The 22,939-nt window shown below is 39.9% G+C and overlaps 4 protein-coding genes across 5 annotated transcripts; 2 read left to right on the forward strand and 2 right to left on the reverse strand.

The window, feature by feature from the left end:
• Nucleotides 1–7,824: 7,824 nt before the first annotated feature.
• Nucleotides 7,825–9,390, forward strand: LOC103425206 (glucan endo-1,3-beta-glucosidase 8-like). The gene is made up of 2 exons (XM_008363287.3): nt 7,825–8,159; nt 8,286–9,390. Exons 1-2 carry the CDS (start codon nt 7,825–7,827, stop codon nt 9,388–9,390), a joined length of 1,440 nt encoding a protein of 479 aa, XP_008361509.3.
• Nucleotides 9,391–9,916: 526 nt separating this feature from the next.
• On the forward strand, nt 9,917–11,826 carry LOC103401696 (glucan endo-1,3-beta-glucosidase 8-like). Its single transcript, XM_008340411.4, has 2 exons — nt 9,917–10,373; nt 10,480–11,826. Exons 1-2 carry the CDS (start codon nt 10,039–10,041, stop codon nt 11,585–11,587), a joined length of 1,443 nt encoding a protein of 480 aa, XP_008338633.3. The 5' UTR covers nt 9,917–10,038; the 3' UTR covers nt 11,588–11,826.
• LOC103401697 (protein SLOW GREEN 1, chloroplastic) lies at nt 11,682–15,193 on the reverse strand. 2 transcript variants are annotated; one of them, XM_008340413.4, is made up of 4 exons: nt 14,411–15,192; nt 13,592–13,738; nt 13,256–13,336; nt 11,682–12,246 (listed from the first exon to the last, which is right to left on the reverse strand). In XM_008340413.4, the coding sequence occupies exons 1-4, from the start codon at nt 15,098–15,100 to the stop codon at nt 12,058–12,060; spliced, it is 1,107 nt and encodes a 368-aa protein (XP_008338635.3). In that variant the 5' UTR covers nt 15,101–15,192; the 3' UTR covers nt 11,682–12,057. The 2 variants fall into 2 exon arrangements, with proteins under 2 accessions (XP_008338635.3, XP_008338636.3); XM_008340414.4 differs by lacking the exon at nt 13,592–13,738 and having other exon boundaries at nt 14,411–15,193.
• A 1,947-nt stretch (nt 15,194–17,140) lies between these two features.
• On the reverse strand, nt 17,141–21,963 carry LOC103401698 (probable ATP synthase 24 kDa subunit, mitochondrial). Its single transcript, XM_008340415.4, has 7 exons — nt 21,747–21,963; nt 21,378–21,471; nt 20,939–21,083; nt 20,050–20,160; nt 18,430–18,576; nt 17,756–17,878; nt 17,141–17,500 (listed from the first exon to the last, which is right to left on the reverse strand). The coding sequence occupies exons 1-7, from the start codon at nt 21,783–21,785 to the stop codon at nt 17,437–17,439; spliced, it is 723 nt and encodes a 240-aa protein (XP_008338637.3). The 5' UTR covers nt 21,786–21,963; the 3' UTR covers nt 17,141–17,436.
• Nucleotides 21,964–22,939: the final 976 nt, after the last annotated feature.

Genomic DNA, 22,939 nt, shown 5'->3' on the forward strand with positions numbered 1-22,939 from the left:
ATGTGGTATCTGGCTCTCGAGATTCGGAGAACGATGCTTCTTCGATTTTTGAGAAAGCAATCATGGTTGGGGTCTGGCTCTCGAGATTCGGGGAGCGGTGTCTCTTCGATTTTTGAGAAAGTAATCATGTTGGGAGTTTGGCTCTCGAGATTCGGAAGGCGGTGCCTCTTCGATTTTGGAGTAAGCAATCTTGTTGGGAGTGTTTTCTCGGATGTGAGTAAAGGTTGGGCATGTTTGCTAGTCTACCTTGCCACGAAGCACGGAGGTTGACACACAGGGACTTTCCAATTATCCAGCAGTGGTACTGTTCCTTTACCCTTGTGGGTAATAATATGATAGCTAGACCTTCAAAATTTATGTGTCTAAACTTTGTTAGTGCTGTTTCTTTGCTATTCTTTTACCTTTCTTGGTCAGAGCAATGTAGTGGGAGCTGCAAGCTTCACGTGCTCAACTTTGGCAGAGACTTTGACAAAGTTATCTGTGGTACCCATGAGCTATTGTTGCGTGTGGGAAGTGGGTGATTGAACAGTAAGATTCATGTGCTTTCTACTTCACCAGAAGTCTTCGACAGAATGCCCATAATTTCCGCAAAGTTGAGTGTGCGTGTGACAGGTGCTGACAAGGCTAGAAAAGAATGTGCCTCTTCGATTTCTGAGATCGGCCCTCGTGGTCTCTGAGCAGCCCAGCTTTTGAGAAAGCGAGCGCCTCTTCGATTTTTGAGAAAGCAATCATGCTGAGGGTCTGGCTCTCGAGATTCGGGGAGCAGTGTCTCTTCGATTTTTGAGAAAGTAATCATGTTGGGAGTCTGGCTCTCGAGATTCGGAGGGCGGTGCCTCTTCGATTTTGGAGCAAGCAATCTTGTTGGGAGTGTTTTCTCGAATGTGAGTAAAGGTTGGGCATGTTTGCTAGTCTACCTTGCCACGAAGCACAGAGGTTGACACACAGGGACTTTCCAATTATCCAGCAATGGTACTGTTCATTTACCCTCTCTTCGATTTTTGAGAAAGTAGTCATGTTGGGAGTCTGGCTCTCGAGGACGGTGCCTCTTCGATTTTGGAGCAAGCAATCTTATTAGGAGTGTTTTCTCGCATGTGAGTAAAGGTTGGGCATGTTTGCTAGTCTACCTTGCCACGAGGCACTGAGGTTGACACACAGGGACTTTCCAATTATCCAACAGTGGTACTGTTCCTTTACCCTTGTGGGTAATAATATGGTAGCTAGACCTTCAAAATTTATGGGTCTAAACTTTGTTAGTACTGTTTCTTTGCTATTCTTTTACCCTTCTTGGTCAGAGCGATGTAGTGGGAGCTGCAAGCTTCACGTGCTCAACTTTGGCAGAGAACTTTGGCAAAGTTATTTGTGGTACCCATGAGCTATTGCTGCGTGTGGGAAGTGGGTGATTGGACAGTAAGATTCATGTGTTTTCTACTTCCCCAGAAGTCTTCGACAGAATACCCATAATTTCCGCAAAGCTGAGTGTGCGTGTGACAGGTGCTGACAAGGCTGGAAAAGTAGGTGCCTCTTCGATTTCTGAGATCGGCCATCGTGGTCTCTGAGGAGCCCAGCTTTTGAGGAAGCGAGCGCCTCTTCGATTTCTGAGATCGGCTTTCGTGTTCTTTGAGCAGCCCAACTTTTGAGAAAGCAAACACCTCTTCGATTTATGAGATCAACCCTCGTGGTCTCTAAGCAGCCCAGCTTTTGAGAAAGCAAACGCCTCTTCGATTTCTGAGCAGGCGCCTCTTCGATGTCTGAAGCTCCGTCGAGTGCAGCTTTTTATAGAGGCTGGCATTAAGTTCCAAAGCACACTTGAATCTCCACCAGTAGAAGCTCCATTCTTGCACTTCTAAGATCTTGATTTGTCCGACCTCTTCTCTCTTCAATACCTTTGAAAATGTCTGGCCCCTCCGACCGTCGTTTTGACTTGAACCTTGTTGAAGAGGCAGCCCCGCCTTCTCCAGACAACATATGGCGCCCATCCTTCGTCTCCCCTACTGGTCCTCTTACCGTTGGGGATTCCGTGATGAAGAATGATATGACCGCTGCGGTGGTGGCCAGGAACCTTCTCACTCCCAAAGATAACAGACTACTTTCCAAACGGTCTGATGAGTTAGCTGTTAAGGATTCACTGGCTCTCAGTGTTCAGTGTGCAGGTTCTGTGTCTAATATGGCCTAACGCCTATTTGCTCGAACCCGCCAAGTTGAATCATTGGCGGCCGAAGTGATGAGTTTCAAACAGGAGATTAGAGGGCTCAAGCATGAGAATAAACAGTTGCACCGGCTCGCACATGACTATGCTACAAACATGAAGAGGAAGCTTGACCAGATGAAGGAAACCGATGGTCAGGTTTTACTTGATCATTAGAGATTTGTGGGTTTGTTCCAAAGGCATTTATTGCCTTCGTCTTCTGGGGCTGTACCGCGTAATGAAGCTCCAAATGATCAACCTCTGATGCCTCCTCCTTCTAGGGTTCTGTCCAGTACTGAGGCTCCTAATGATCCCCCTCCGATGCCTTCTCTTTCTGGGGCTCTACCGACTGCTGAGACTTCTCCTAAGAAACCTTTGTGAAGGCTCCATCTTGTTTGTTTATTTTGACTCATGTATATGTACATATTTGTAGCTTATCGGGGATATCAATAAATAAGTTTTCCTTCATTTCAACGTATTGTGTTAAATACACCAAAGCCTTCTTCGCTAAGTTCTTTGAATTTTCTTTTGTTGAAGCTTGTATGTTGAAGCTTTCTGAGTGGAGCATGTAGGTTGGGGTAGTGTTCCCTTAATTTTTCGAGTGAGGAAAACTTCTCGGTTGGAGACTTGGAAAATCCAAGTCACTGAGTGGGATCGGCTATATGAATCTTAGAACGCCATTGTGCTCGGTCCTGTGTCATGTCCTTCGTTAGATCCAAGTACTCTAAGTCTTTTCTTAGAGTCTCTTCCAAAGTTTTCCTAGGTCTTCCTCTACCCCTTCGGCCCTGAACCTCTGTCCCATAGTCGCATCTTCTAATCGGAGCGTCAGTAGGCCTTCTTTGCACATGTCCAAACCACCGTAACCGATTTTCTCTTATCTTTCCTTCAATTTCGGCTACTCCTACTTTACCCCGGATATCCTTATTCCTAATCTTATCCTTTCTCGTGTGCCCACACATCCAACGAAGCATCCTCATCTCCGCTACACCCATTTTGTGTACGTGTTGATGCTTCACCGCCCAACATTCTGTGCCATACAGCATCGCCGGCCTTATTGCCGTCCTATAAAATTTTCCCTTGAGCTTCAGTGGCATACGGCGGTCACACAACACGCCAGATGCACTCTTCCACTTCATCCATCCAGCTTGTATTCTATGGTTGAGATCTCCATCTAATTCTCCGTTCTTTTGCAAGATAGATCCTAGGTAACGAAAACGGTCGCTCTTTGGTATTTCTTGATCTCCGATCCTCACCCCTAACTCGTTTTGGCCTCCATCTGCACTGAACTTGCACTCCATATATTCTGTCTTTGATTGGCTTAGGCGAAGACCTTTAGATTCCAACACTTCTCTCCAAAGGTTAAGCTTTGCATTTACCCCTTCCTGAGTTTCATCTATCAACACTATATCGTCTGCGAAAAGCATACACCAAGGAATATCATCTTGAATATGTCCTGTTAACTCATCCATTACCAACGCAAAAAGGTAAGGACTTAAGGATGAGCCTTGATGTAATCCTACAGTTATGGGAAAGCTTTCGGTTTGTCCTTCATGAGTTCTTACGGCAGTCTTTGCTCCTTCATACATATCCATTATAACTTGGATATATGCTACTCGTACTCCTTTCTTCTCTAAGATCCTCCAAAGAATGTCTCTTGGGACCCTATCATACGCTTTTTCCAAATCTATAAAGACCATGTGTAAATCCTTTTTCCCATCTCTATATCTTTCCATCAATCTTCGTAAGAGATAGATTGCCTCCATGGTTGAGCGCCCTGACATGAACCCGAATTGGTTGTCCGAAACCCGTGTCTCTTGCCTCAATCTATGCTCAATGACTCTCTCCCAGAGCTTCATTGTATGACTCATTAACTTAATACCCCTATAGTTCATGCAATTTTGTACGTCGCCCTTATTCTTGTAGATAGGCACCAAAGTGCTCGTTCGCCACTCATTTGGCATCTTCTTCGTTTTCAAAATCCTATTGAAAAGGTCAGTGAGCCATGTTATACCTGTCTCTCCCAAAACTTTCCACACTTCGATTGGTATATCGTCTGGGCCTATTGCTTTTCTATGCTTCATCTTCTTCAAAGCTACAACCACTTCTTCCTTCCGGATTCGACGATAAAAAGAGTAGTTTCTACACTCTTCTGAGTTACTCAACTCCCCTAAAGAAGCACTCCTTTCATGTCCTTCATTGAAAAGATTATGAAAATAACCTCTCCATCTGTCTTTAACCGCGTTCTCTGTAGCAAGAACATTTCCATCCTCATCCTTGATGCACCTTACTTGGTTTAGGTCCCTTGTCTTCTTTTCCCTTGCTCTAGCTAGTTTATAGATATCCAACTCTCCTTCTTTGGTATCTAGTCGTTTATACATATCGTCGTAAGCCGCTAACTTAGCTTCTCTGACCACTTTCTTCGCCTCTTGCTTCGCTTTTCTATACCTTTCACCATTTTCATCGGTCTTCTCCTTGTATAAGGCTTTACAACATTCCTTCTTAGCCTTCACCTTTGTTTGTACCTCCTCATTCCACCACCAAGATTCCTTTTGGTGTGGGGCAAAGCCCTTGGACTCTCCTAATACCTCTTTTGCTACTTTTCGGATACAACTAGCCATGGAATCCCACATTTGGCTAGCTTCCCCCTCTCTATCCCACACACATTGGGTGATTACCTTCTCTTTGAAAATGACTTGTTTTTCTTCTTTTAGATTCCACCATCTAGTCCTTGGGCACTTCCAAGTCTTGTTCTTTTGTCTCCCTCTTTTGATATGTACATCCATCACCAACAAGCGATGTTGATTAGCCACGCTCTCTCCTGGTATAACTTTGCAATCCTTACAAGTTATACGATCCCCTTTCCTCTTTAGAAGAAAATCTATTTGTGTTTTTGACGACCCACTCTTGTAGGTGATCACATGTTCTTCTCTCTTCTTAAAGAAGGTGTTGGCTAAGAAGAGATCATATGCCATTGCAAAATCCAAGATAGCTTCCCCATCCTCGTTTCTCTCCCCAAAACCATGGCCACCATGAAAACCTCCATAGTTGCCTGTCTCCCTGCCCACGTGTCCATTTAGATCTCCTCCTATAAATAACTTCTCCGTCTGAGCAATTCCTTGCACCAAGTCTCCAAGGTCTTCCCAAAATTTCTCCTTCGAACTCGTATCCAACCCTACTTGAGGTGCGTACGCACTAATCACATTGATAAGTTCTTGTCCTATTACAATCTTGATTGCCATGATTCTATCTCCTACCCTCTTGACATCTACAACATCTTGTGTCAAGGTCTTGTCCACGATGATGCCAACACCGTTTCTCGTTCTATTTGTGCCTGAATACCAAAGTTTAAACCCTGAGTTTTCTAGATCCTTTGCCTTACTACCAACCCATTTAGTTTCTTGTAGGCACATAATATTTATCCTTCTCCTCACCATAACTTCCACTACTTCCATAGATTTTCCCGTTAAGGTTCCTATATTCCACGTTCCTAAACGCATTTTGCTCTCTTGAACTCTACCCTTCTGTCCTAGCTTCTTCACCATCCCCCGTCTAATAGGATCAAAGTACTTCTTTTGTGTGTCCCGTGTAAAGTTGATAGGAGCATATGCTCCCAAACAACTTTGAGTGGAGTCGTTCGAAAAGAAGTTTCTACGGCCCCCTTGCTCATTTAACACTGCATCCGGGTGCCGATGGAGATACAGCGACCCTTGCTCACTTATCACTGTGCTCGGGCCACACAGCGCGCCACTTACGGGTGACGCCCTAGTTTTAGCGCGATTTTGTTCTGGATTCATTTTCATAAGGATTCGACGTGATCATGGAGTGCCGGCTGTCGACTACCTGACGCCCTCCCCCTCCTCCTTTATCCGGGCTTGGGACCGGCAATGTAAAATTACATAGGCGGAGTTGTAATATACTAATATATTGAAGAAAAAAAACACTAGTAATAGGGACCATTGAATGTTGAAACGAATTATAAAAATAAAAAAATAAAAAAAAATTAAAAATAAAAAAAAACCAAGAGGCTTCCGCTGGAGGCAGCTCAAGGGTTGTTGGCGACTCCAATTGCACCCGCGCGTCATCAGCTATTGAAATTCATGCTGCACAGCAGCATTCAGTTTGATGGACCAGCCTTTCCACTTAAATTATTCAGCTGGGTCCATCATTGCAATTCCTATACAGTCTCTATATGTAGGTACATACACCATTTATCCGGTAAGTCTCTATACTTTGAGAACTTACCTTTCAATCAATTGGAGATTAATTTTGTCTATATATTTGTTTTATACTTATTTTATACTGTGATTATCTCTATTTAGGGATTCCACTGAAGATGCTCTTAGCACCTCAAGCTGTTTTAGACTTCTCTTTTGAGATACATCACCATGACTTTAATTTTTGGGATGTACATTTGGTGAATGTATTTGACTTATGTATTTTAATTGTTGATTAATGAAAATGTAAGTATTACCTTATAATGGTTATGAACGGCAATTCTAGATTACGAAATAGGAAAAAACAATTAATTCATCACTATTATTTCTAAATTGGTATTTGATTTAAACGTATGTGACAAAAGTTGCACCACATATCAAAGGAATATATGATGCTTTTAGCGTCATTGAATGCAAACTATATCAATATCTGTGATCATATTGGGTGACAACAAAATCATCACATATAAATTTGATACGAGATGAAAAAATAGGTCACAAAATTTTGTATTTTGTGACATATAATTCGTCAAACATATTGTTACTAAATGACGAAAGTGGCGTCACGTATACTAAAAATATGTGGCAAAAGTAAAATTCGTCTAGTGGACTATAGGTGATGCAAGTGCCAACGGCGCTAGAGTTTCGTCACATATAGTCAAGTATGACGAATTTTTATATTTATGTGATGAATGTTTGTCATCACCTAAGCCATATTTTCTTGTAGTGATTAGCATAACCAAGACGGTGGTTTTGTTTAAATCCATGATCATTTTCCCTCCAAAAATACATTAAAGTGCTTTGGTATCTTTGACAAGTAAAAACAATTTGGGCATGCACTGTTTATTATTAGAGTAAATTAAAGGCCCAAGTTCTATTTCCTTGTAAAACACCTTGACCAAACCAAGGCTCAATAATATTTTTAGTGTAAACATTACCGTCCTCTACTCACATTTTTGTACTGGTTGCCCAATTATTAAAAGAAAAAATTGTTGTAATATATGATGATACACTAATAGTGGAATATACAAGTTGTAATAAAACAAAAAATTTCCTATGTTTGCAAGACTCTCTAACAAAAAACCTAAACGAGCCTAGTTTTAAGGCGGCGCTCATTTCATGCAGAACTGTGAATTGTAGAAACCCAAAATTAGAAAAAGGAAATAGTTTGAGAAAACTTGACACCTTGTATGGCTCTTGTATACCAACAACCTAAAACTGGAAATATTAGTTACAGCCTTTGCAGACCCATGTGATGTACGTACTTACCTTACTCTAATGCGGCCATCCGTATATTTAAAACTCTTCCTTCAGCCCCAAGAAACCTCACCATAAACCTAGGCCCTGTAGCCAAGATATCATTAGCAGTCACTAATTGTGTGGCTATCTTCTCAGTAGTGCACCATAGTTCAGCCGGCTCAAACCATGGCTCGCGCCGTGTTTCTCGTCTGGGCCTTGTCCGTGATTTTGGCCACAACCAACCTTGCACAAGGTTTGGGTGTCAACTGGGGTACAATGTCATCGCACCTTTTGCCTCCTAAAAAAGTTGTTCAGATGCTCAAAGACAATGGGATCAAGAAAGTGAAGCTTTTCGACGCAGAGCCTCGGACCTTGAATGCATTGGCCGGGTCGGGTATTCAGGTCATGGTCGGAATCCCGAACGAGAAGTTGGAAAAGCTTGCTGATAGTTACTCAGAGGCACAAGAATGGGTGAAGGAAAATGTTACCGAATGGCTTCGCGATGGCGGGGTTAGTATCAGGTTTGGATTAAATTTCTTTTCCCTAATCTGCATATATAATTAGCATGCGTTTTTCTATCCTTGAAATTAGTATGATCAGAGGTTTAATTAACATATTTTTGTTGTGTTTTAACTTTTAATGCACAGCAATGTGGGTGTTGGTAATGAGCCCTACTTGACGAGTTACAACGGTACCTACGTTAAGACTACTTACCCGGCATTGAAAAACATTCAAAAGGCCCTAGATGAATCAGGAGCTGGGGGCAAAGTCAAAGCCACAGTGCCCTTCAATGCTGATGTTTACGAATCAACGTCAAACAAACCATCAGACGGGTGTTTTCGAAAGGATATTAAGAACAATATGGTCGAGATACTCCGTCACCTTCGTGACAGTAAGGCCCCGTTTGTTGTAAACATCTACCCCTTCCTTAGTCTCTACCAGAACGCCGATTTCCCACAAGAATTTGCTTTCTTTGAGGGTGGTAGCAAGCCAGTTAGAGACAACAACATCGAGTACAAAAATGTGTTTGATGCAAACTGCGATACGCTAATTAATGCACTGAAGAAGGAAGGTTTTGGTAACATGGAAATCGTAATTGGGGAAGTGGGATGGCCAACCGATGGTGACAAGAATGCCAATATAAAAAATGCTAAGAAATTTTACGATGGCCTCCTCAAGAAACTTGGCAAGGAGGAGGGCACCCCTCTTAGGAAGGGAAAAATCGAAGTCTACTTGTTTGGCCTTTTCGACGAAGACGAGAAAAGTGTGGCTCCCGGAGATTTTGAACGTCACTGGGGTATTTTCCGATATGATGGACAGCCAAAGTTCCCAATGGATCTCAGCGGAAAAGGATCCGGAAATCAAATGCTGAAAGCCGTACAAGGAGTGGAATACTTGGACAAGCAGTGGTGTGTGTTGAACAGTAGCGTTAAGAACTTGAGCCAAACGCAAGCGGAACTGAACTACGCTTGCGCTGAGTCTGATTGCACAAGCTTGGGGAGTGGAAGGTCATGCAATTTGGATCAACAGGGAAACGTCTCTTATGCTTTCAACATCTACTTCCAAACCAGAGACCAAGATGTTCGAGCATGTGATTTTAATGGGACGGCAACTATCACGAAAAGCAATCCCTCGGTAGGAGATTGCCTCTTCCCAGTTCAGATTGTTGGCGCCGGAGCGTCGAGGCACGGTGCGGTTGGTGCGGCTTATGCATTAAGCATCTTTGCAGGACTGTTGTGGATGATGATATGAGCTACTTCACCATTAACTAAAAAGGTCGTACCCAATGCACAAGGCTCCCGCTTTACACAGGGTCTGAGAGAGGTGAATGTCGGCTAGCCTTACCCCCATTTATGGAGAGGCTGCTCCCAATACTTCACCATTAACTAACCACGTAAAATAAAAAAAGTTAATTGTATATGGCACTGTGATTAATCAAGTTTAATTATCCGTCTACGATGCTTGTATTAGATAATTACGGTGTCCTAAATTGTGAAGTGCCCTACCTAGCCAGTAGCTAGTTTCAAGGCTCGTTTCTCTACAGCCTTGAGCACGGGATATATGTACGTAAGATGCAGAACAATTTAGACAACGGAAAAAATGATATGAGAAAAGTAGACACTAAAATTGCGTCCGTACGTAGGAAGTTTAGTAGAAAAGAGGCAGCTAAAATTAGAAAAAATTAGTCCAGTAACAAACTTTCTTGGCGCTTCCTTTGGTGTCTTTTCTTATAAATAAGAGGCCTTCAAATCCGTCCAACACATGCATATATCTTTGTCTAACTCCACTCCATTGGCTAAATTCTTCGTCTTAAACTCCATTAATCATAAAATTAAGGAGCAGTCACAGTTCAAAAGAAGTGTCGCCATCACGATCAGTAGCTACCTAGCTAAGAGCTAAATGTTTCTTGTATGGTGGTTGTATTCCGTAATGCTCGGAATCTGGGTGGACCTGGACCTTGTTCAAGGTTTCGGTGTGAATTGGGGGCAAATGTCGTCGCACCCTTTGCCTCCGAACAACGTTGTTAAGATGCTTAAGGACAACGGGATCAAGAAGGTGAAGCTTTTCGATGCAGATCCTACGACCATGAAAGCCTTGTCCGGCACCGGAATTGATGTCATGGTCGGAATTCCCAACGAAAAATTGAACAAAATTGCCCATGATTACGCAACTGCCCGAAAATGGGTCAAACAGAATGTCACTGCGTATCTTCATGACGGGGGCGTCACCATAAGGTATGCATGTGCGTGTGTTCACGTCCAAAATGTGTGTCATCCGATTCAAAAATTAGCGAAACTGACTGACCTGATCCATCTGTTGTTGTTTAATTGTCTTCCACAGCTATGTGGCTGTCGGGAACGAGCCATTCTTAACAGGTTACAACGGTACTTTTGTTAAGGATGTCTACCCGTCGGTGAAAAACGTTCAAAAGGCCCTAGACGAAGCTGGCGTTGGAGGAAAAATCAAATGCGTTGTTCCCTTCAATGCTGATGTTTACGAATCTCCTTCCAACAAACCATCAGACGGGCGTTTCAGAAAGGACATAAAGAAAAGCATGTCGCAGATACTGGAGTTCCTTCGTACGCATAAGTCGCCATTTGTTGTCAACATTTATCCCTTCCTTAGTCTCTCCCTAAGCTCCGGCTTCCCGAAAGAATTCGCTTTCTTTGATGGTGGTGGCAAGCCGGTTAGAGACAACGGTGCCCAGTACAGCAATGTGTTCGATGCAAATTACGACACACTTCTTTGGGCGCTTAAGAAGGCGGGCGTCCCGAACTTGGATATCGTAATTGGGGAAGTAGGATGGCCTACTGACGGCCACGACTATGGGAATAGCAGATTGGCGAAGAAGTTCTATGATGGCCTCCTAAAGAAACTGGCAAGTCAAGTGGGAACCCCTCTTAGGAAAGGGTACTTGGAAGTGTACCTGTTCGGGCTCTTTGACGAGGATGAGAAAAGTATTGCTCCGGGGGACTTTGAACGCCATTGGGGAATATTTCGCTACGATGGCAAGCCTAAATTTCCCATGGACCTCTCCGGCCAAGCGTCGGGACATCAGATGCTAAAAGGTGTAGAGGGAGTGAAATACCTGCAGAAGCAGTGGTGTGTGTTGAATAGCGATGTTAGGAACTTGAGCCGTGCACTAGCAGAGTTCAATTACGCGTGCTCGCAGGCAGATTGCACAAGCTTGGGAGGGAAGAGGTCGTGTGACTTGGAAATGCATGATAGAATCTCTTTTGCTTTCAATGAGTTCTACCAAAAAGGAGACCAAGATTACCGGAAATGCGATTTCAGCGGCATGGGAACAAAGGTGACACGCGATCCCTCCAAAGGAGATTGTCTATTCCGGATACAGATTGATCTACTAAGTGCTGCCGGGCAGAGGCACGCCTTAAGTTACGCATATGCATCACTGCTTTTCGTCATTGCCTTCTTCACATTATTTTAACCATTTCCGTCTGTTGGCATCCCTCAACATTGACATGTACGCTCGCAATTTCAACTCACTGAATTAAATTTATCGTTAGAATGTTACTAAGAAATTGGAAAGAAAGAACGTTACATCTAAAAGTAAAGTTTAAAAGTGAGATTCGACCAAATTGTACATCAAGTATCACACGTTAGAAACAGCAGTTAATTTCAAGTGTACCTACAAGATGCATATGAAGAAACCAAATTTTCTGACAATAGTAACAGTTGGAGCTTGTCATGTTTCCAAAAGCTACTGAATCGCCAATCAACGGGAAACATTTTAGTACCTGCATTACAAGTGCAAGTTGTGGGATTAGGAAGAGGATAGTGGCGGCCCAAGCAATCTCAAATCCAGTTGAATGCAACCGAACCCAGCCCTGGTATATGAACGATACTCAGCAGTTAAATGTATAATTGCCACAGATCCCAGATATAAAAGTGCAATCATCACTTCCGGTATGAGAACTCCTTATGAAAATCCTTCTTAAACTGTTCCCCGGATTTGTTGTTGGCCGCTGCCAACACAACATCATCAAGAAATCCCCTTTGTGGAGATTCTTCAGGCACTAAAGCCCGATATGTTTCAAACTGTTCTGCAGCTTCCTTTTTCTGATCTAGTAGACTGTAGATAATTCCCTGAGACACATGCCAACTAGTTAGTAATCATTGCACTTCTGAAAGCACCACTTTTTGTTTCTCTTTCTGTTTAACGACCATTAGTTCTATGATTTTATCCCATACACTCAATGTGCAACGTGCATTGCACACTGACTTTTCAAGCTTATTCCAGTGTTCATGCATTCCAGTGTCCATGCATTCAAGTAGGATTACAGTATACTTGGGAAAGAACCATATAACAGAAAGCAAAACTTCCCCTCTTTAACAAGTCCAACAGAATAATTCCTCAAACTAGTAAAAAAAAAAAAAGAAAAAAAAGCATGACTCGTCTCTTGCCACAACTTCTGTGTTTAATTGGACTAATCTCTGCAAAAGATAGACCTAAATGAGACATGGGAGGGGTAGCGTTGTTAAAGTGATTTTTCTTTCTTGATTCTGAAAATACAGTTTGTATCTAAGCTAGTACAACTTTGGAAATGCTTGACAAAGCAAATACGTATAGGGTGGAGTGCCTTCTTCGAGCACTCATTGATCCTGCAACCCAATCTATTGTCTTAACAACCGTAATGCAGAGACAAATTTGTGGTGCTCCATTGCACATAGGTAGCAGGCTGTTAAGCTAAAACGAACCAACATGAAATTATATGTCGCTCAAGGACGATAGCTATCAGTCACTGGGAGAAATAATATCTCATATTAGATACTATTAATTTTGTTAGTTTACCGGTATTCCTGAAAGATTAAGTTATAGAATGTAGGTCAACTATTGTCTTATAATCCAACATTTCCTCACATGTGACTCCCAGTCCCATACCCTTAGACTGCTTTACTCATAAATTCAAAATCAACTGGGAGGTTGCAGTTCCAGGTGAACTTAGGATCCCTTGGTATGATACATGGTAAATTTTTTTGTCCCAATGTTTTTAAAAGCTAAAGTTGTTAGATTGTTAGGATACCAGTCAACTATAAGTTTAAGGAAAACCAAAGAAAAACAAGCAGAAGCAAGTGAATGATGTGATGAACTCACCTGACAAAGATAAGGCCGAAAATCTCGTGGATCTGCATTGACCAGATCATGGAATTTATTCAAGCCTTCTTCCAGTTCTCCCTAAAATGCATAAATGCATACAAAAGTCACAAAGTTTGTAAACAGACCATATTAATTCTGATTTCCGCTAACATAAGTGGCAACAGATAACAATAGGTTTTACCTACAAGAATTCAATTTGAACAATGAATTTATGCTCTCAAATACAATTCAAGAACTTTCATAGAGTGATAATTTCATAGGACATCCCAATAACCACACCCTCTCCGGTTAACGAGTTTAGAAAATGAGGGTTTGGACAGATTTATCAGTTACCATTATAACATGCATCTGTGCAATCAGAATTCTTATATTCCTCTCCTCAACAACTCTTTTTTCATGCCGCGCAATTTCTAAAGCATTATTAAGCATTGAAAAAACCGCTGGACCTTCATGGTTTTTGTGCATAACCAATGCCAGACCCTGAACAAAGAGAAGATCAGTAAGGTTTTCAGTTTCTCAAGCAAAGAAACATAGGCTACTGTAGAACAATAGTGAACTATCAATATACTGACTACACCGTCATTGATTATGCCACAATTTTAATGTGGTCGAAGTTGAATCCCAGTTAGGTAACTGAAAACGCAAATACTCAGTGAACTAGATATATCTGTTGAAATAAGGTTTCAACGGAAACCCAACAAAGAGGATCAACTCGTAAAGTAGAATGTTTCAACTTCTAACACCAAGCCCGAAACGGTGATGAGACAAAATGAAGCAATGCAGTTAACAAGAAAAAGACAGATGGAACTAGAAATAAAAGTTGTTTCTTACTCTAAAATCCCTCTAAATTCTAAATTAGAAAACCAGAAATACGAAACGAACTAGAAATAGAACGTAATTTACGTGCAATTCTTATGAAAACCAAAGACACAGCAGCCAGCACAAAGTTTGATTCATCCACTGAGCCAATTCAACAATACGCCAATCCTTCAATTTTGAGTTTAAAGGGATACGTGCCTATTACTATGATCCATCCAACCTCATTAAGTAATCAAAATATATATAATTATAAGATCAATCAACTATCTGAACATAAATAATAATAAATGCATACAAAGCCCCAGAAGGCAGTATCGATTAGCAATGGCATACATGCAAAGCTCTGAGCAAAAGAGGCCTGTCCTCCAAGATTTGCTGATACAATGTTTTAGCACAAGTGAGTTGGCCCATGATCTCATAACAAAGAGGCAGCATTAGCCTCCATTCGAGCTCGTGCGGCTCAAGCTCAATCAACCTCTCCACATAGCTGACAGCCTCCTCTGCCTTCCCTCTCCTCAGTTTCCCATACAAAACAACCTTCAAAGCACCAACATTTTTTGGGTCGCCCACCAGAATTTTGTGGTACATTTGCTCCTCCTCCTCCTCCTCAGTTTTCCCTTGGTGGGTAGTCTCTATCTTGTCCTCCAGATTTGGAGTAGTTTGAGCAGCTCGTGACACAGCTGCCCATTTGAAACAGCCAAACCCAGCAAAGAAAACTGACCCAAGAACAACAAAACCCACAAGTGCTTTTTGCGGCAAAGTTGTTAATGAATCTTTGGTTTTGTAGGGTTGGAAACAAAGTGAAAGTTGAAGTTTAGAGGAGGAGGAGGAGGAGGAGGAGGAGGAGGGTGTGGAATAATTGGTGAGAGTTGAGGAGCGTCGCCGTCTGAGTGTAAGAGGGTGAGAATTGGAGTGGAGGAATAAGGGCTTGCGATTGTGGCTCAGAATTTCAACTTCAAGAAGAGGAAGAGAGCAAGCACTCGCACTCGCACTCGCACTCGCAGCACCACTCCCCCAAACCATCTCAACCTGCAACCGGTAAGATTCAGGAGCTTAAAATCATATAGCAGCAGCTGGCCAAATAAAAGCAGGGAACAATATTTCAAGTGTTGCATTTGCATTGCGGATTTTATTTTTAAGTCACAACTTTATTTCTTGAAATTCAAAATTCCATCAATTTTGAGTTATGAGCTCTCTATTCTCCTTAAAATTCGTCTTCTAAAACATAGGTAGGACCCAACACACAATAAAACTATGCCACATGTACAATAAATTGATCATGAATCTCCTTTATGCATTAACATGCAACAATAAAAGAATATTAAGTTTAAAAAAAATTTGAAGAGATGAAAAAATGAAAAAGAAATTGATTAGCTTGTCAGAGCCAAATCAAATCCATATAAGAAATTAATAGATCTAAGTTAATATGGAGAGAATTTTGAGTTTTATAGAGATGACTTTGACTTTCAAAATGGGATCAAAATCAAATTTCAGGGGCAAAGTGGAGCTAACTTTGACTTTCAAAAAGTAAAATAGCGATTTTTGAGTTACATGGAGCAAAATGAGATTTCCAGATGGCGTAGCTAAAAATAAGTCTTTTTAACTTGAGAAATGCTAAAGAGACTCTTTCAAAATGAGACTCTCCATGGATCTCTACCACCTCACAGTTTAACATTAATATCTATGTCAATATTATAAAACATTGTGTCAAAATTATAAGGTGGCTGTCCATGAAAAACCCAATTTTAAGATAACCTCTTTAGCATTTTTCTTTTAAGTTTTATATAAACCAATGAGTTTACTTAATCTCAAGCGAAAATGATCGATTGTTTACATTTTTTATTTTTAAACTTTGTTGTGAGTATAAGACCACTTCCATCACATTAAGGCAATACTTGCCCCCATCAATTGTGCAAAGGTAGTTATTGCTTTATTAAATAATAATTGTCCAAGTGCATTTTTATTAGTAAATGAATTGTTCGGGCAATTGGCATTAAAAAATTAATATTATGTTTAATTTGAAACAGAACTTTTAACCAATCTTGTAACGCTTCTTGTTATTATCCGAGCTTACAATCTAATTGCGGTCACGCACGGTTCATATTCCTTTTATTTTAATTATTTTTTGTATTTATTTATAATTTTTAAACATTTTTTAATAACAAAATTAATATAGATTGTTGGATGACCTTTTTTTTTTGCAATCAATAGTCCAGATTGTGTCACGTGGCACAAGTCTTCTTGAGATTTTTTTTTAATTTAAAAAAAATTGGATTAAAACGAACCGTTCCGTCGGATTTGGGAAATCCAACGGCCCATACACTCTCTTAGGCACTTGGTTGGGCGATTGTGGCCCGATTGAGCAGTCGAGCCTGCTTCCCTTTCATTGTAGCTGGACTGATTGAGCTTCAGGTGGAGAGGATTTTGTAGGTTTTGGAGAATTTAATCACTCAATTACTTGCGCAATAAAGAGGGGTGAACTTGCTCTAAATGGTAAATGAGTTTCTGTGTTTAGTTTGCGCCTTAATTAATTTTGCAGTATCTACCCAAGCGAAACTTGCAAATTTTGCAACAACTAACGTGAGATGTCCAGCTATTTCTGTTCGTCTAAAATTTACGAGAAAAGGAATATAGTATGCTAATCTTTGAATTCACAAAAATACCTAATGCAAATTACGTGAAACAACTTCCATGTTAGCAAATAAAATAACCTTGTACATAAACATTTTGTTCTTGTACTAAGATTTGTAGCGGACTTCAAATTATAACTATTTTTAATGTAATTATATTAAGCCCACCAAGCTCCACGAACAACCCACAAGATTTGTACTTAAAAACAAAACAAGTAAATAAAACAAAGTTATCACTTAATATTACAGTCTATTGATATTCTTCTTCACTTGCAAGTAAGAAGTCTTAAGTTCAATTCTCGCCAAAGGCAAGTTTGAATCACATTATTGCTAGCCAATAAGTGAGGCTTAACTCACTCTCCCACCCCCTTAGTTTAGTGTAGATAACATCGCTTGTTCTAAAAAAATGAAATGGTATTTGTACAGTACCATGGAACAAAAATTCCAAAATATAATTATAAATTGGTCATAGTGATAACAGCTTCCCAGTTCTCACCTGGACCTGGCAAAGCAAGTATTATACTCTAATAAATCTGAAAAATTACAAAAGCGCGCATAAATCTCATGGATTTGGGAATAATTGCACTGCAAAGTCGAAACCAATCAGAGCCTTATTAAAACAGGAGGATTATTCCCCCAATTACCCCCAACTAAGTCATCAGTTTCCAGATTCTACCAAAATATTTGGTTCATCTCAAAACAGGCCACTCTCAATGCAATCCCAGATCCTTAGATGAAGTTTCGGATGTCTAACGACTTCACATCAACCATTGCCTCATCCTTAAATTCCTCCCTGACAAATATTCAAAACAAAACTACATATCAGTCCTGTGAAAGGCAAGTTACATCGACTAATTTTCACCAATGCCAATTTAACGATAATAAAGACTCAAAAATATATATTGTTAGGAGACTGCAAGCAAATGGTTCAATCTCCAACTCTAAACAAAACAGTATGCTGAATCCATAACGACCCTCAATCGTTTAGAGCTGCAAAAAAAAACATACATGACAAAAGAGGAAGTAGGCAAAGACAAGGATAAATTACCGTTTCTTCTGAGTTTCCATTGCCTCAAGAGCATCCTTCTTAAGTTCCTCCAGCTGTGCTTTGGCTTTCTTGAGTTCAAGCTGTTCTTCATACTTTGGTAGGTCCTCCTTACGAATTCCAAGCCTTAAAAGACAAGGTTAGACTAGATCAGAATTTCGTATCTCATATCAGCTATGGAAGAATACGATAGGCAAGAGTTTAGCCATATGCAAACCAATTAGTGGACGGTGACTTGGAGTCTGAGACACAAGGGGTTTACAATCCCCAGATTACAATTGTGACCATCATAAATAAGATTAACTTCACCCCGCTGATTACAATTTTTTCAAAAAGAAAAATAGTTTCTGGGTTTGGTGGTGGAGTGCAAGAAGGAAATAGTGCAGCCAAAATCAGCTTGAGATTGAACATTGTTTGAAAATCCCAGCATGTCAACAATGGGATTAGACGGGGCAATGCAGTTTTAGTCTAAAATCTAAAAGGAAAAAACAAATCACTGCTTTAGCAGAAACTACTTTTTATATGAGAGTTCGCAATTAACCATGAAAAGATGTGATCCAAGAACTTGGACTATGCAAGTACAGTAAAGGTGTAAATAAAAGTTAATTGAGTGTCCTGCTCTGTATTCAAAACATTATTTAAAATGAAAAAAAAAAGGCAAAACATCTGTCACCTACTTCTGGTTTATTTTCTCAAATTCTGCCATGAGAACAGCCATCCCCTTTTTATCACTCCTCAAAAGTGGTTTCTTCAGTTCCTTTTCGACTTTCTCCAATGCATCCATCATCATAGCCTCTGCACCAAGTTCGTCAGTGAGACCTCTCCTGCAAAAGGGAAAGAAATAAGTTAATTGGCAAATGTAACTGTAAAAGCGTTAAGTATGGATGTTTGCAAGGCAGACGTATGCGTAAACAGAAAAACCCTAAATGACAATACGTACTCAAACAAAATCCATCTTACATTACATATAATCCTACCAAAACAATACCACCACATAGAACTAGATTTTAGCATTACACTGCAGGCAATCAGACGATGCTTAAGTTATTGTAGCCCAAAGCTAAGTCCAAAATATAATATTCTCCTCAATCTCCTCCAATCAGCCCCTCCACAACTTCTGCCACTTGCATAACCATGCATGACATCCTGCTGGGATCAACACAATTGAAGTCTACAGAATGGTGAATAGACCATTTTCACCTCCACACATGGTGCAAGGTGATAGACAAGGTTTTGGTCTTTGCATTTCAATCTTATCACATGTACTCACTTTGCCGTGAGCAATCAACTAGGCCAAAATCTGCACCTTCACAGGTGCCTCTGATTTCCAAATGGAGGAGTAAGAATAGAAGGCATTATCACCGGCATTGTCACACAGGCTTCGAAAGAAAGGTACAACATATTGATTCCAGTAACAACATACTAGAAACAGCTCTATTGCTAAAAAAATATTAAAAATCTCCAAAGAAGAGAACAAATCAGCCATCTTCCTTGCCTTCTAACCATTTAAGTTCTTCATTAAATCATAGTCCCAGCTGAAAGACAGTTTTGCATGCCACCCATCTTCTTGAATCCCATGCATGCTTCTTCTTATCATATACCATAAAGCTTCGTTTTAAGGAAAGAGGCCGCAACCATTTAGTGATTTGTATCTTAACAAAAACTTCACTACACATAAACCGCCCTTCTGCATTGTTAAAGACACTACCTTGCTTCTAATTAAGTGCTCTCTTTCCTTCCCAACTCAGCCCACAAGCATCTCTCATGATATCTTGCGCAACAAAAAATTGTGTAAAGGATGACTTTGCTGTTTACTGGCCTCCCACTCTCCCAGTCGCCTCACCGCCTGAGAACCAGCCAGCCTTTCCACTTTATCTTCTTGGGAACTTATTCCAAATATACATTGGGACCCAGAATACATCCCCTCAATACAGAATCACAATTAGTAAACTTATCCAAAATTTCCCCTAAACATTACTTAGTGTTTAGAAACATCATGTAGGACGAGCACAAATATTAATAGCATTAATGGCCAAAAGAATAAGGTAATTGTTTCTGACTTTAGATCACTAAAATGACAATCACACTAAATTTGGTAGAAACTATATATTAAAGAGTAAATTGCAGCTATGGTCCCTTAACTTTAACTCAATTGGGGCAATGGTCCCTCAACTAAAAATCCATTACCATTGGTCCCTCAACTTATCAACATGGAGTATAAGCACAAAAATTAAAAACCACATTAATCCCATTATACAAAGGACATCCAACAATTTGAAGAACAGAGTAGCACGTACTTGATCCTAATTTCTTTCAATGTCAACAGATATGTTCTAGCATCTGGGACATCTTGTGTTCGGGTTTGGATGGTGTGTTTGATGCGCTGGGATTCTGAGAACAAATCAGCCCTGCAAGACACACAAATGCATTAGTAACCACTTCAAAAAAGTTAAAATAATGAAAGGTGGCATCTGATGAAGAAAAACACAGAACAGCACATAAGCTCCCTCCTCTAATGTGATTGTCATTTTATCCACATTTCTCAGTCATATAATACCAGTAGAAGTTAATGGAAATAAAAGCACAAGATAAAAGGAGATCTACAGTAACAATACAAAATTTTGGAAGTCAAAAGTATATTATCCACTTCCGAGTTACAAAATTACTAAATGTTCATGATGGTCAAATGAATTTGGATTTGAGTAACTTTTTGTACAGATGATTCTAAGATGGAGATCTGTAAACTAGATGGTTTGGATTATTAAACCTCATTGAAGAGTGCCTCGAACAATGAATCACTCTCAACGAATGGGATTACTCTTAAGAAGGGGGTCATATATTATATATGCTATGGTTCAAGTTCCTTCACTGTTGATCACAAATATTGATTGTCCATACCCTTTTTCCCTTCTCATCCCCTCCCTGTCAATTTCCTTATTTGCATTACCTACAACTCCTTTCCTCTGTAAACTGTATCAGTATATCATGTAAAAACTATACAAAAAGATTACTAATGAAGATAATGTACATTCTAGAAACATAGCACTGCCATCCCTTGTGTTTATATATTTGTCACGAAATGTGAAATTATATAACATGTGAAAACAAATAGGCACATCTGTGTACAACAACAAAGCAATTATATTACTCTAAGAAATATACTGGTAAAGGGTTAAAAAAACTCACTTCTCGCTTATGGTTTTCATGACCTTGGCATACTGAGAAACAGCAGCTGGATCCTCTGGGTCAATGGTGATCTTCTCTTTGCGAAGTATACCAAGAGCTGTCTCAAATTTCTTTTTAACATCCAAGAAGATGTTCTTCAGCATCTCTTTACCCCTCAAACGTAAGAAATGTTCAGTAAGGTTTCATCAAATAATAACAAAGGAAAGACATAAATAAGATCAACAATGGATAGCCAGTCACCCATAAATACATCCTATCTAAAAGACACAAAAATACCAGATATCAAGTTTGGAACTTAGCATTGTATAGCACTCACATATTAAAACCAATGTAAATTTGTGAAAGGCGTAAAGCAAACCATTGTTCTCAACGTTAACCTTGCAAATCACAATGAATAGCATCACATAACCTCTTAATACGGCCAAGCATTTTGACTCACCATCACCCTTTAGCACGGGGCGACTTGCTTCCTTGGCGAAGTATCGGACCGGAATAACGCGATCCTGTTGAAGAATGACTCCATTGCCACACAGCTGAAACATTACAAAGAAAATTAATACAAAAATCCATGAATCCCTGGCTTTCATTTATCCAGAGATAAACACCCCCGAAGCATTTCGCATATTCATCATCTCTCGGATCACGAAAACTTCACATTACAGTATATCGCAAACTATGTCATCTGATACGCGATAATTTTAAGAAAGTTAAAAATGAAAATCTGAAATGCCCTAATTATCTCAAACATTTTCTCAGAAGCCAAACAGCTAAAGAAAGAAAATTGAGAAATGAGGATCGAGTGACTGACCTGTCTTGATTTGGATAAGAGGCGGGAAGAGAAGGCCATGATCGTAGCTCAGTCCTCGTATTCTTCCTGTTCGTTTTCGATTTAGGGTTTTGATTTGATTGCTCTGAGGCCTCTGAGCTCTGAGAAGTGTACAGAGAGGGAATGAGAGAGACAACGAATTCCTCTGCCTATATCTGGATCCTGGACCGTTGGATGCTCACTTGAGGACGTAGTGTCTGATATTTTACCACAATGCCACTGCTATACGATTTTATTTTTCTTTCTTTTTTCTAATTTTTTTTTAAAAGAATAGAAGTTTTTTTTTTTTGAACAACCGATATTATCTACACTAAGGGGAGATGGTGAGCTTACTCTCACAATGTGCTAGTAATAATATGGTTCAAATTCATCTTTGATGAGAATTGAACATAAGACCTCTCACTTATAAGTGGAGGAGGATCGTTAGAACATAATACTAAGTGACTTAAAAGAATATAAGTTAAACTCGTCATTTGCACTAATAGAATTTGTAATGTTACACGTTGATTACTGGACTATAGTACTAATAACAATTTTCTATTATCATATATTTGCTTTATGATTTTACCATCAAAACATTTGTGCACGTGTCCACAAGACGCTTTATTTTTCTTTTTGTTTTTCTACAATACGGTGGCCTATCTAAGGTCATTTGTAAGACGGTTTGCACAAAGATGTAAGGCTTTTAGTATTTTGGTTGGGAATTGTTATTAGTACTAAAAAAATCTTATTATACACTCCAAACTTTCTATATTAAGAAAGAAAAATACACTTGTGAGTTATGAGGAATGTAGAATGAGATTTTTTGAGTACTAATAACACTTCCCCTTTGGTTTTACAAAGTTTTTCTTGTTTGTGACGTGCAAGTTCTTGACAACATTATAAACAAAAAATCTAACATTCAAGTACAAATATAATGGTACGTATCACTCGGTAGTATAAGTTTTGCAAAATGGACCTGTTAGAAAGATTCACGAGATTTCTATATTCAAGATGTAATCATTGACAACTTACTAATGATAGTCTAGCCTCCAACATGTAATTTTAAAAACCAAAGAAGAGGTGATGTGTTGTTATACTTTAATTGCTATTACAGAGGTTGGGGGAACTTGATGTTTGATTGGGAAATCCATCTACTTCAAGCACATGGAGTAATGAAGTAGGAGGAATCTTCT

The sequence above is a fragment of the Malus domestica genome, chromosome 15, assembly GCF_042453785.1.
Source record: "Malus domestica chromosome 15, GDT2T_hap1".
In the NCBI taxonomy this organism is placed as follows: Eukaryota; Viridiplantae; Streptophyta; class Magnoliopsida; order Rosales; family Rosaceae; genus Malus; species Malus domestica.

Excerpts from the sequence above, each read along its gene's own strand:
- LOC103401697 (XM_008340413.4), bottom strand. The coding sequence starts at position 15,100 with ATGGTTTGGGGGAGTGGTGCTGCGAGTGCGAGTGCGAGTGCGAGTGCT. Across the intron at positions 13,337-13,591 it reads CACAGATGCATGTTATAATG|GGAGAACTGGAAGAAGGCTT; the intron begins GTAACTGATAAA and ends TATGCATTTTAG. Across the intron at positions 12,247-13,255 it reads TTCGGCCTTATCTTTGTCAG|GGAATTATCTACAGTCTACT; the intron begins GTGAGTTCATCA and ends CATGTGTCTCAG.
- LOC103425206 (XM_008363287.3), top strand. The coding sequence starts at position 7,825 with ATGGCTCGCGCCGTGTTTCTCGTCTGGGCCTTGTCCGTGATTTTGGCC. Across the intron at positions 8,160-8,285 it reads GATGGCGGGGTTAGTATCAG|CAATGTGGGTGTTGGTAATG; the intron begins GTTTGGATTAAA and ends TTTAATGCACAG.
- LOC103401696 (XM_008340411.4), top strand. The coding sequence starts at position 10,039 with ATGTTTCTTGTATGGTGGTTGTATTCCGTAATGCTCGGAATCTGGGTG. Across the intron at positions 10,374-10,479 it reads GACGGGGGCGTCACCATAAG|CTATGTGGCTGTCGGGAACG; the intron begins GTATGCATGTGC and ends TGTCTTCCACAG.
- LOC103401698 (XM_008340415.4), bottom strand. The coding sequence starts at position 21,785 with ATGGCCTTCTCTTCCCGCCTCTTATCCAAATCAAGACAG. Across the intron at positions 21,084-21,377 it reads CCCCGTGCTAAAGGGTGATG|AGATGCTGAAGAACATCTTC; the intron begins GTGAGTCAAAAT and ends TGAGGGGTAAAG. Across the intron at positions 18,577-20,049 it reads TTGAAAGAAATTAGGATCAA|GAGAGGTCTCACTGACGAAC; the intron begins GTACGTGCTACT and ends TCCCTTTTGCAG.